The 12339-nt window shown below is 43.4% G+C and overlaps 1 protein-coding gene across 2 annotated transcripts in view; it reads right to left on the bottom strand.

The window, feature by feature from the left end:
* Positions 1 to 12339, bottom strand: part of LOC139552314 (endoglin-like) — a 50132-nt gene that overhangs the window by 28132 nt on the left and 9661 nt on the right. Inside the window, exon 3 of one of the 2 annotated variants that reach the window (XM_071363928.1) lies at positions 3522 to 3670. In XM_071363928.1, coding sequence (XP_071220029.1) covers positions 3522 to 3670 — 149 coding nt within the window. Of the gene's footprint in view, positions 1 to 3521; positions 3695 to 12339 lie in introns of both variants that reach the window. The other variant, XM_071363927.1, reaches the window with a different exon arrangement.

The raw sequence follows: 12339 nt of genomic DNA on the forward strand, positions 1-12339 counted from the left end.
CTTTAATTTTTGTTTGCACGCGTCTCTGTGTGTGGAGCAAAGGTGGTCTAGAATTGTTTTCCTTCTGGTTGCACATTTAACATACTGATAGAAATTAGGTAAAACTGATTTAAGTTTCCCTGCATTAAAGTCCCCAGCCACTAGGACCGCCGCCTCTGGATGAGCGTTTTCCTGTTTGCCTATGGCGGAATACAGCTCATTTAGTGTGGTTTTAGTGCCAGCCTCTGTCTGTGGTGGTATGTAGACAGTTACGAAAATACAGATGAACTCTCTAGGTAGATAGTGTGGTCTACAGCTTATCATGAGATACTCTACCTCAGGCGAGCAAAACCATGAGACTTCCTTAGATATCGTGCACCAGCTGTTCTTTACATAAATGCATAGGCCCCCATCCCGTGTCTTACCAGAGGCTGCTGTTCTGTCCTGCTGATAGAGTGTATAACCCTCCAGCTGTTCCTAATGTCGTCGTTCAGCCACGACTCGGTGAAACATAATATATACCGTTTTTGTAGGATAAACGTGCTTTCAGTTCGTCCCATTTGTTTTCCAGCGATTGAACGTTAGCTAGCAGGACGGAAGGTATGGGTAGATTAGCCACTCGTCGCCTGATCCTCGCAAGGCACCCTGATCTCTTACCGCAAAATCTGCGTTTCCTTCTCCAGTGAATAACGGGGATCTGGGCCTGGTCGGGTGTCTGTATTATATCCCTCCCATCTGACTCATTGAAGAAGAACTATTTGTCCAGTTTGAGGTGAGCACTCGCAGTTCTGATGTCCAGAAGCTCTTTTCAGTCATAAGAGATGGTTGCAGCAACATTATGTACAAACCAAGTAACGAACAACGCAAAAAAATGAACAAAATAGCATTGTTGGTTAAGAGCCGATAAGATGGCAGCCTTCCCCTTTCACAAACCTGGCAGCGAAGCGCATCACCACATTTCTCTTTCTCGGACCACTATAGGACCTTTCTTGGCTATCTTTGTTCAATTGTGTACATAAAAACATGGTTAAGAACAAGTCAGCATGTTCCAGTTGTTTTCTAGGAGGTCTGCCAGAGGGAGAAGCAGAGGAAGACAGGAAGATTCTTCCAGTATTTATCCATTTAGTAGGGTGTTAGGTCATGAGACAAAATCTGTATGCTGAGTGATAATTTTTCTATTTGATACTGGTGCTCACTTTATAAATCATGATATTTTGATAAACTGAATTAAATTGAAATAATTTAGCATAAATATCTTCCTTAATATGTTGTGAATAACGTGTGTAAATGTCAATGTTGCCTGATTATTAACTGTTCGTGAGCATGTCTCGCTGATATCAAGGCGAGCTCCCTCAATCAGTGAGGCCAGAGCGATTTGACGATTCTGACAACCACTTTTCGCTCTCTCCTGAAAACACTGCTTTCACATTTGTCAATTCAGGAGGTGTTATCTTGTCCAATCATAAACGATTTCAGTACCAACTTGAAGTATACAAGTTGACTGACATCTGGAAGAAGTTTTGTGGAGCAACTGAGCAAACGCAAGAATCGCCTGAGTGAGAAGGTAAGCAAGCTGTCATCTACACTGTTTGACCATATACGTTTTTTTGCGTTTCTTCAAATGTGTATCTCTACAAAGCTCAGCTTTTTGGGAGCATTTTGCTACTGTATTCTGCTATCAAGATGTCATGCTGATTGTATTCTTGCCATCTTTAACAGATACCTTGCATGTCTGGATGGCCTCTTCTACCCCACTTCTGACCAATTAGTCTGTATAATGGAAGGACAGACACACACACACAGTTTATGGGTTTTGTGAAAAGTACAGATGCTCATTCTGTTTTTGTTTGATGTTAATAGGCCTGTATTCTTTGCACATTCACTATGAACTATGGAACCTACTGCACTGACTACCGGTATGAAATGTTTTATCTTTGCTGCTAATAAATGGGCCAAAGACACAACAAAGAATATGTTTGGAAAGGGGTTTGTTGTGTACGCATTTATCTCACCTTTGCTAGAGTAGCTGTCAGGGAGGTTAGCCGCCACCACACACACACAGCACACAGCGTAGTCTAAAGTTTCCGTATGCTGCCCAGTCGAAACAGTTCGCACATAGACTGAGTTTGCCCTCAGAACAGTCTCAATTCGTCAGAGCATGGACTCTTGCTGGCCCCGGGTGACTCCTATGCTTTCCACAGTTGTGTCAACTTGGCTGGATGTCCTTTGGGAAACTGTTGAGCGTGAAAAACCCAGCAGCGATGCAGTTCTTAACACACACAAGTAGGTGCCAGGTGTGCCTGGCACCTACTACCATACCCCGTTCAAAGGCACTTAAATATTTTATCATACACATACACACACTGAATGGCACACATACACAATCCTGTCTCAATTGTCTCATGGCTTAAACATCTTTCTTTAACCTGTCTCCTCCCCTTTATTTATACTGATTGACGTGGATTTAGCAGGTGACATCAATAAGGGATCATAGCTGGATTCACCTGGTCAGTCTATGACATGAAAAGAGCAGGTGTTCCTAATGTTTTGTACCTTCAGTGTATATTATGACAACATTTTGTGATTTGTTTTGGTGTTCGACAGCATTCAGCAGGTTTTTTCCAGATGTTCGATCCCAGATTTTTTTTTCTTGAGGCTTGTCGAAGTTCGGTAGCCGATGTCTACGCCCCTTCGTCCGTAATTGGTCAACAGTAGGGATTCTTCAATTAAGTTGTCATTTAACGACAGACATTTCACTTGAGAAATATTGTACCAAACATCTTAGTTAGATGTAAAATTGCGCAACTAAGAACTCAGCAAAAATGTCAAAATTAAATACAGATTTCTTGTGTCATTTTAGAGTAATTCAAACTATTTTGAGGAAGTGTACTGGCTACGGCATCTCAAGAGGGACAAACAGTAAATGAGATGAGAGAAAGTGTTTGTGTGTGTGTGTGATAGAGAGAGAGCATTGATAAGAAATTACGAATATGTGCTGACCAGACACTGTCAAAGAATGAAAATTAAGTCTGGGGTGAAATAGCAGTGTAGGATTACATTCCTGATCTTGGGACAGTTACGTAATTTTACACCCAAATGGCTATAATCGGAATTACATATTGTTATACAATTTGGGGTACAACTTTGAAATCAACCTGTATTCTACACACTTAGCCCCATTCCCCATGCAGGCTGTTGGATGAGGTGGTGTGTTTTCACACTGCTTTGTATAGTGTAAGGAACCCCAGTCACCTCAGGGGACCCTGGCTCCATGTTATGTCTGGCATGTGTTTGTACTTATCAGGCTGAGCAGAGGAGGTGTCGGTCATGTTGACTCTCAGCCACATGGGAAAGCTAGCTAATTTATCTGACATCAATCTCATGTGTAAACTAGCCTAGTGTGTTAATGCTCATCTGGTATCACTCAACCTGTGTTTTCAATGTACTGGACTATTCAGAATGAGTGTACTGGATGCATCTAATTCTAGTGGAGGGTTTCCACAGTAGTTCAGTACATACACACAGTACATAGATTGCCTTACCCCAGGAAGGAAGTGCAGGCTGAGGATGTGCACCTCTTTACTGTCCTTAGTGGTGTAGCTGGTCCAGCAGCCTTTTGGCATCTCCCTCACCCTGATCCAAGCATTCTGGTTGTCAGGAACCTTCACTGGCTCACACGTCTGCTGGGATGCTGGGTGAGAGACAAGGGGCAAACCTGGATAAGCAAAGTAGAGTGGTCACACATTCTAGGACCATACATTTTATTTAACCTTTATTTAACCAGGCACGTCTGTTAAGAACAAATTCTTATTTACAATCGTGACCAATGATGGCCTGGCAAGTGGCTAGAGCCTTGAATCCCATGTTTAAACTTGCAAAACAGGCCTATGCTTACGAATAGGGTTTCAAAAGGAGCGTATATAGCTGGAAACGTTCAAGTAACAAAGTTACACTGATTTGCCAGATGGTGGTGCTATAAAAAGAGATTGAAAATGCAATGTTTGAAAGGTCATGGACCTCACCCTGTTTGACCTAGTCATGAAATTCGGTACATAGGACGCTCTCCTCACAAGGAACAAATTTGCCTAGGGACCCGCCATGATGGATTTTCCGCCATTTAAAATTTTGTGAAAAACACTTAAAACGCTACTCTTCTGGCAGCGAATGACCGGTCGGCACGAAACTTGATATGTTGCGTCTATGGACAAAGTTCTCTCAAATAATATTTTCCAATCTAGTACCTAAAAAAACATGTTTACCAATAAACATTCATGTGGCTGGCAGATAAATGCATATAAATCAGTCAAGGACATTCGTATTGTAACAAAATATGGTACACATGTTGCAAATTCTGTCAATACTCAACATATGCAAGAACATTCATATTGACCACACGGTAGCACTATCTCTTGATCTGTTTGACTCAAAGTGATGAAATGTGGCATGCTGTATGCTCAGGGATATGAGTCCAGCAAACCCACGCAATATCTCAAACACCACTGGCCAGATTTTAATGAAACTTGGGTGAATGATGCTTCTAGCCATAGAGATCTGGCATTTACAAAAGTACACTGATTGGGGGGGGGCGCCCAAGGGGGGCGTTGCATCATTCGTGGGGAATGATATGTTTACTGTTGCCTTGCTTTACTATAACAGTATTTATTTGTGGTCAATGTTTTGATGTCAAACTGGTGGCAGTTGTGAAAAAAGTAAATAGTTGGACGAGTTGCTGAGGTAATTGAAATTGTTGATTATATTAAGCTATTTTCTCTTGAAAAATATGGTCTGTCTACTAGAAACTCATGGACAATATGGTAAATTACTTGTAGTTTTGCAACCCTACATAAAAATAACTGCCGATGTGAAATGCATTAGGTACAAGAACATAGGTACAATAAAGAGAGAAAACCAAGGAGAGGTGGTAGAGCTAACACCCTCTATTATGACCATATGAATAATGCATTATGAATTTCCTTGAAATGTTTTATGCATCAACCATAAATACATTAAAACACATTATATCATTAGTAAGATATATTCATGCACATTATAGGCAACATACAAAGAGCTCGGTAGACCAGCAATATAATGCATGATCTGAAACACATATTAAATCACCCTCTTGGTTACAGCCTAGACTAGCCTATGGAGGGTGTTGCTTTCCTGTTCTATTCATCTCTGATTCCTCCACATGCACTCCATCACTCCTGCTTCAGTGACTGTCTATGGGAGTGGAGGAGGGTTGCATGGCGGGTCATTTGGAAGCAGTGCTGCCGTGTTTTCTAATCAGGAGATAAAGTAAGAAGTATGGATGCTAAATGGGTGGGAGGGGCTACCGGTCTGATCGGCACGGCTGATAGGTCAAGTTTATCTGGGACCTCACGGCTACATGGGCAACATTAAATCAAGTCCACTCGTCTCCTCCCTACTATCCCTCACTCCCTGACTGCACCACACTGCACCGCAGGGAGTTTCCTCCACAACCTCCGCTCTCTGTCACACAGACACAAGGGCAGCTGATTTATTGCATGTGAGGCTGTGTGTGTCAGGGCTGAAGATGAAGGGAACCACTGAAATAATGTATTTGCTCTTTTTGTTCCTTTTACTTTGTCCCCTGGGGGAGTATCCTGTTGGTGCTCAATAAATATTGCCCACCAGTAAACCACCTCCTTCTTCAGGAAGAGCAGGGTCAGGTGCTGCGTCCTACCCAATCAACAGTCAGCACTAAGACCAAGTCCCGCCCAGCCTAGTGAGAGATGGGAAATCTGATTGGGGCCCTGATACCCCCCACCTCAGACTGTCTGTCTCCTGACCCTATAGGATGTGACTCAGATAGTATCATAGGACTGATACAGAGACAACCCTGGTCTGAGTTTGAATCCCAATCAGTAGACATACATCTAAACGGAATACAATATCACCACTGACACCCATTATGGAAAGGGATGATATTATTGAGCACAGAGGCAGTGGTGGAAAAAGTACCTAATTGTCATACTTGAGTAAAAGCAAAGATCCCTTAATAGAAAATGAATCGAGTAAAAGCGAAAGTCACCCAGTAAAATACAACTTCAGTAAAAGTCTAAAAGTATTTGTTCACATTCCTTATATTAAGCAAACCAGACGGCATAATTTTCTTGTTTATCTATTTACGGATAGCCAGGGGCACACTCCAACACTCAGATATCATTTACAAACGAAGAATTTGTGTTTAGTGAGTCCGCCAGATCATAGGCAGTAGGGATGACCAGGGATGTTCTCTTGATAAGTGTATTCATTGAAAAATGTTCATGTCCTGCTAAGCATTCAAAATGTACTTTTGGGTGTCAGGGAAAATGTACAGTATAGAGTAAAAAGTACATTATTTTCTTTAGGAATGTAGTGGAGTAAATGTAAAAGTTAGAAATATAAAAAGTGAAGTATAGATACGCCAAAAGTAGAACTTTAAAGTATTTTTACTGAAGTACTTCATACTACCGCGCAGAGGACAATCCTCTTTGGGAAAACTGATGAGAATTTTCAGCTCGTTACATTCTCTTATTTAGACCGGTATAATAGTTTAATCTGAGAATTTATTACAAAAGATCAAAACTGTTATGAACACCTAAGAGACAATCATAGCTTCTCAGTTCCAGGGTCTGTTTCTATGCACAAATCATAACAGAGTAGCAGTGCTGATCAAAGATCAGGTCACCCTGTCCATATAACCGTATTCATTATGATCTAACTGGCTAAACGAATCCTATATCAGCACTCATACACCGAGACTCTTGAATACGGGCCCACATCTGAAGACTCAGGATTTTCCGTATCTACTGTAGCTACAAGGTGCAAAGCATTTGGGGGAGGGGTTGATGGTTGATGAGCGCCATGGAAGGATAGAGAGACAGAGAGGGGAAGGGGGGTGTGGGGGTGAACAGGAAACAACAACTTTTGTGAGGGCAACAGGAAATGCCCTGTTTAGACGGGTGGCCTGATGATGACGGAGAGCCCTGGCAGAGGACATTGTCGTCACCACGAGGGGAAGGGATGGAGGGAGGGAAAGGAGAGAGAGAAGGGGTATGAGTAAAGTCAAGCCAATGCCCACCACACAAACAGCTCTTTCTTTCAAGCCTCTCATCTTTTCCTTAATTAACTCTTTATTTCTTTCCCCACTGTGCAGTGAGAGATCCTCCCTGTCTTTTCTCATCATCCCTCTTCTTCTGCTCTGGTCAAGTACCGGCTTCCTGTTATTCTGCCTCTGTGCTTTAATGTCCACTCAACAGCCAGATTACCTCCCATAAAGAAGCACCGTCTCATTCCACTGTGACAGAGTCAACAGCCTGTGACTGCGTCGGGGGGGAGAATACTTTGCGTAAATCACCCCCTGGTGTCTGCAAAGCACACACACAGACACACACACACAGAGACGCACACACACCGATACTCCCCTAATCCTATTTACCGGTCACTAAGGATATAAACCATAGTCACACTGACCCCTCTGCCTGACCCGGAAATGCCAACTACCTCATTAAGCGGTTTGCTGTTAAATGAGCTATAGAGAAGCGCCGTTCCATTCCTCCTCTGTCTTTATCTATTTTTATCAGCAGCGCCTCCAATTTTCTTTTCCACGATGGTGGTGATTCCCATATAGATGTGAGGGGGAGTCAGGGGGATTTTGAAGGAATCCATCATAATGATTCTAGATGACAGAGGATGTATAGGAAATGATGATGAGCCTCATGCTTCACAGTGTTGTGTCACAGTGTTTATCTGAGTATGGAAGTCCTTGGCTTGAAACATGTCTGGCCATGTTGCTGAATCTGCCATTCATACCTCTCCTCCTCCCTTGTACTTTTTTTCCCTGTCTGTGTCTATCTCTGGACTGTCCCTTCTTGTCACATTGTTCTGGTCAACTCCCAAACCTGATGTTGGGCCAAAGAAAATGCTCAATCAGGCATGTGTCTCCTGTCTGATGCAGGGGCGGACTACGGTGGGGGGTGCGGGGGCTCGAGTTAGGAGGGGGAGATTTCTCAATGCTGAAAAGTACACAAAGTTATCCCTCTGACGCAGCTTGGTACATTCCAAGTCTACCATCTGTGGCTGTGAGTGTATGTCTCCTTAGGACAGTAGACCACTGTTTATTTTTTGGGACAGAAATAGTTTGTTTAATATTATCGTTTATACCTAACATTGTGATAAATGTTTAATATCTACAGATGTCACTGACGTAGTAAACAACTAAACAGCAAAAAATGTGCTATTTTTTATTGGCAATCCTGTAAACGTTTTTTGCAACTCTTCAAGGCATACTGTAGGTGTATTATGAACAAAAACATCCTGTAGCAGAAAAACCCAGCATGGCTCCTTCCTAGAAAAAACTGCCAGAAAGCAGAAATACTAAACGCATGACTTCATCATCAGCCTCATCTGACTTGGATCGGACTACCAGTTCTTGTTTGGGGGGTGAAAGGTTCATCGTCAGTATTCTGTAGGGTGGATCTCCCGACTCAGCAGAAAGAGGACCTTGGCTGGAAATAACAACCCACACAACTCTGACATTAAAGGTTATATATTCAAGAGAGGCATTGTGACCCTGCCAGCAACAAGCCACATCCTGGAAACACTGACTTCCTTTATTGAGTCTCCTCACAGAGTCAAAAGATCAAACCACTATTCACTTTGACAGGGAGGGACAGGAAACGCAGATGAAGCAGTTTTGACTTGTACTATCCTACATTCACCTTTATTTGAGAGGTTATTCACTTTTTAATTTAGACATGAGAATTTGATTTGGGGATTCAACAGAGTACTTTTATTTGATTGCAATTCATGAATAAAGTAGTCTGCCAAAAGCCCGTCACCTACAACAGGACTCTAACAAGAAATCTTACACATTGATGACAACTGTTTCTATTTTAGTCTAGCAGTAGTCCTTTACTACTCTCACTACAACCCCTTTTCTGACAAAGAATAATTCGGAGGAAACACTTTTTCTTACATTTTATCTAGGCTCAATATTTACCACATCTTTGGAAGCAATTCACCAGTCTATTTTGTCAACAGTTTTATGTTCCAAAAGAAATGTGATCTGTGGGTAACTTTTTTCCCCACTTACACCCTCATGCCCAAAGTTCTGGAACTGTCATCAAGATGAGTGGCATGGCTCTCCAATGATCTAACTACTGTATATTACTGCATCAAAAGTACCATGATGATAAGTTACCAATCAACTAAAGCATATTACATGCCATAATATATGTTAAAAACTTCAAAATAATGTATTGCCCTGGCATGAATCAATTGTTCTGTATAAAATGTATTTCAACTGGTTCCAAAAATGGTGTCTGCGTCACATCTAAACCCCGCCTTATCTGTAAATCTAGGGTAAACCCGGGCAAACACAGAGCAGTGTCTGGGGCTACTGTCTCACAGAGACAGAGTAAACTGTTTGCGCCCCGGGTCTGGTCGGAGGAGCCATGATGGTGAAGGGGAGAGGTAGGGGGGTGGTCGGAGCACACGGAGGGGGGTGGGGGGGTGGGGGGTCTGGCCTGCCCCAGCCTTTCCAGCTCCACACACCTATTGTCCTGGTGTTTCCGCGGCCGCAGACTGAGGCTTGACCATCCACAGGAAGGTAAACAAGCTCTTATCAGCGTTCTGCAGGGGCCCGCAGTGTCCCCTGGCCTCTCACCCCTACACTGCACAACACTACACTGTGCCTCACCTCTCTCCCCACGCCAACAAAATCCCCACAGTCTACAAAAAAAGTCCCTAATTATTGCTATCATTTTTATTACTAATGTGTGTGGGGAGGTTGTGTATGTGGTAGTGGGGGGAGGTTGTGTGTGTGGTAGTGGGGGGAGGTTGTGTATGTGGTAGTGGGGGGAGGTTGGGTATGTGGTAGTGGGGGAGGTTGTGTATGTGGTAGTGGGGGGAGGTTGTGTATGTGGTAGTGGGGGGAGGTTGTGTATGTGGTAGTGGGGGGAGGTTGTGTATGTGGTAGTGGGGGCAGGTTGTGTATGTGGTAGTGGGGGGAGGTTGGGTATGTGGTAGTGGGGGGAGGTTGTGTATGTGGTAGAGGGGGGAGGTTGTGTATGTGGTAGAGGGGGGAGGTTGTGTATGTGATAGTGTGGGGAGTTTGTGTATGTGGTAGTAGGGGGAGGATGTCACGGCTGTCTTCGTCCTCCTCATCTGACGAGGAGAAACGAGAAGGATCGGAGGACCAATACGCAGCGAGGAAAGTGCTCGTCATTATTTAATGAAAGAAACTGAACACTACATAAACAACAAATTAACAACCGTGAAGCTAAATAACAATAGTGCTGACACAAACACTACACATAGACAATCACCCACAAACCCCAACAGAAAACAGGCTATCTAAATATGGTTCCCAATCAGAGACAATGAATGACAGCTGCCTCTGATTGAGAACCATATCAGTCCAAACGAGAAAACCCCACATAGAAACAGACAACATAGATAATACCCACCCAACTCACGTCCTGACCAACTAAATAAAGACTAAACAAAGGAAATAAGGTCAGACACGTGACAGAGGATGTGTACAGTTTTGGAGTGTACATCGTTTTTCAACCACTCCACAAATTTCTTGTTAACAAACTATAGTTTTGGCAAGTCGGTTAGGACATCTACTCTGTCATTTTTCCAACAATTGTTTACAGACAGATTATTTCACTTATAATTCACTGTATCACAATTCTAGTGGGTCAGATGTTTACATACACTAAGTTGACTGTGCCTGTAAACAGCTTGGAAAATTCCAGAAAATTGTGTCATGGCTCTTTAGAAGCTTCTGTTAGGCTAATTGACATAATTTGAGTCAATTGGAGGTGTACCTGTGGATGAATTACAAGGCCTACCTTCAAACTCAGTGCCTCTTTTCTTGACATCATGGGAAAATCAAAAGAAATCTGCCAAGACCTTTTGTAGACCTCCACAAGTCTGGTTCATCTTTGGGAGCAATTTCTAAACGCCTGAAGGTACCACGTTCATCTGTACAAACAATAGTACGCAAGTATAAACAACATGGGACCACGCAGCCGTCATACCGTTCAGGAAGGAGACGCGTTCTGTCTCCTAGAGAAGAACGTATTTTGGTGCGAAAAGTGCAAATCAATCCCAGAACAACAGCAAAGGACCTTGTGAAGATGCTGGAGGAAACCGGTACAAAAGTATCTATATCCACAGTAAAACGAGTCCTATATCGACATAACCTGAAAGGCCGCTCAACAACGAAGAAGCCACTGCTCCAAAACCACCATGAAAAAGCCAGACTACGGTTTGCAACTGCACATGGGGACAAAGATCGTACTTTTTGGATAAAGTGGGGGTAGGTTGTGTGTGTGGTAGTGGGGGGAGGTTGTGTATGTGGTAGTGGGGGGAGGTTGTGTATGTGGTAGTGGGAGGAGGTTGTGTGTGTGGTAGTGGGGGGAGGTTGTGTGTGTGGTAGTGGGGGGAGGTTGTGTATGTGGTAGTGGGAGGAGGTTGTGTGTGTGGTAGTGGGGGGAGGTTGTGTATGTGGTAGTGGGAGGAGGTTGTGTGTGTGGTAGTGGGGGGAGGTTGTGTATGTGGTAGTGGGGGGAGGGTCTGTGTGTGTGTGTGTGTGTGTGTGTGTGTGTGTGTGTGTGTGTGTGTGTGTGTGTGTGTGTGTGTGTGTGTGTGTGTGTGTGTGTGTGTGTGTGTGTGTGTGTGTGTGTGTGTGTGTGTGTGTGTGTGTGTGTGAGAGAGAGACTTTCTTTAGTCGAGCAGTAGTAAATAAATATACTGTATATATACTACATAGCCAAAGTATGTGGACACCTGCTCATCGAACATCTCATTCCAAAATCATGGTTATTCATATGATGTTGTTCCCCTCTTTGCTGATATAACAGCCTCCACTCTTCTGGGAAGGCTTTCCACTAGATGTTGGAACATTGCTGCGGGGACTTGCTTCCATTCAGCCACAAGAGCATTAGTGAGGTCAGGCACTGATGTTGGGCGATCAGGCCTGGCTCGCAGTCGGCGTTCCAATTCATTCCAAAGGTGTTCGATGGAGTTGAGGTCAGGGCTCTGTGCAGGCCAGTCAAGTTCTTCCACACTGATCTCAACAAACCATTTCTGTATGGACCTCGCTTTGTGCACGGGGGCATTGTCATGCTGAAACAGGAAAGGGCTTTCCCCAAATTGTTGCCACAAAGTTGGAAACACAGAATCATCTAGAATTGCATTGTATGCTGTAACGTTAAGATTTCCCTTTACTGGGAAATCTAGCCCGAACCATGAAAAACAGCACCAGACCATTATTCCTCCTCCAACAAACTTTACAGTTGGTAATATGCATTCATGCAGGTAGCGTTCTTCTGGCATCCACCA

The sequence above is a fragment of the Salvelinus alpinus genome, chromosome 24, assembly GCF_045679555.1.
Source record: "Salvelinus alpinus chromosome 24, SLU_Salpinus.1, whole genome shotgun sequence".
Lineage (NCBI taxonomy): Eukaryota > Metazoa > Chordata > Actinopteri > Salmoniformes > Salmonidae > Salvelinus > Salvelinus alpinus.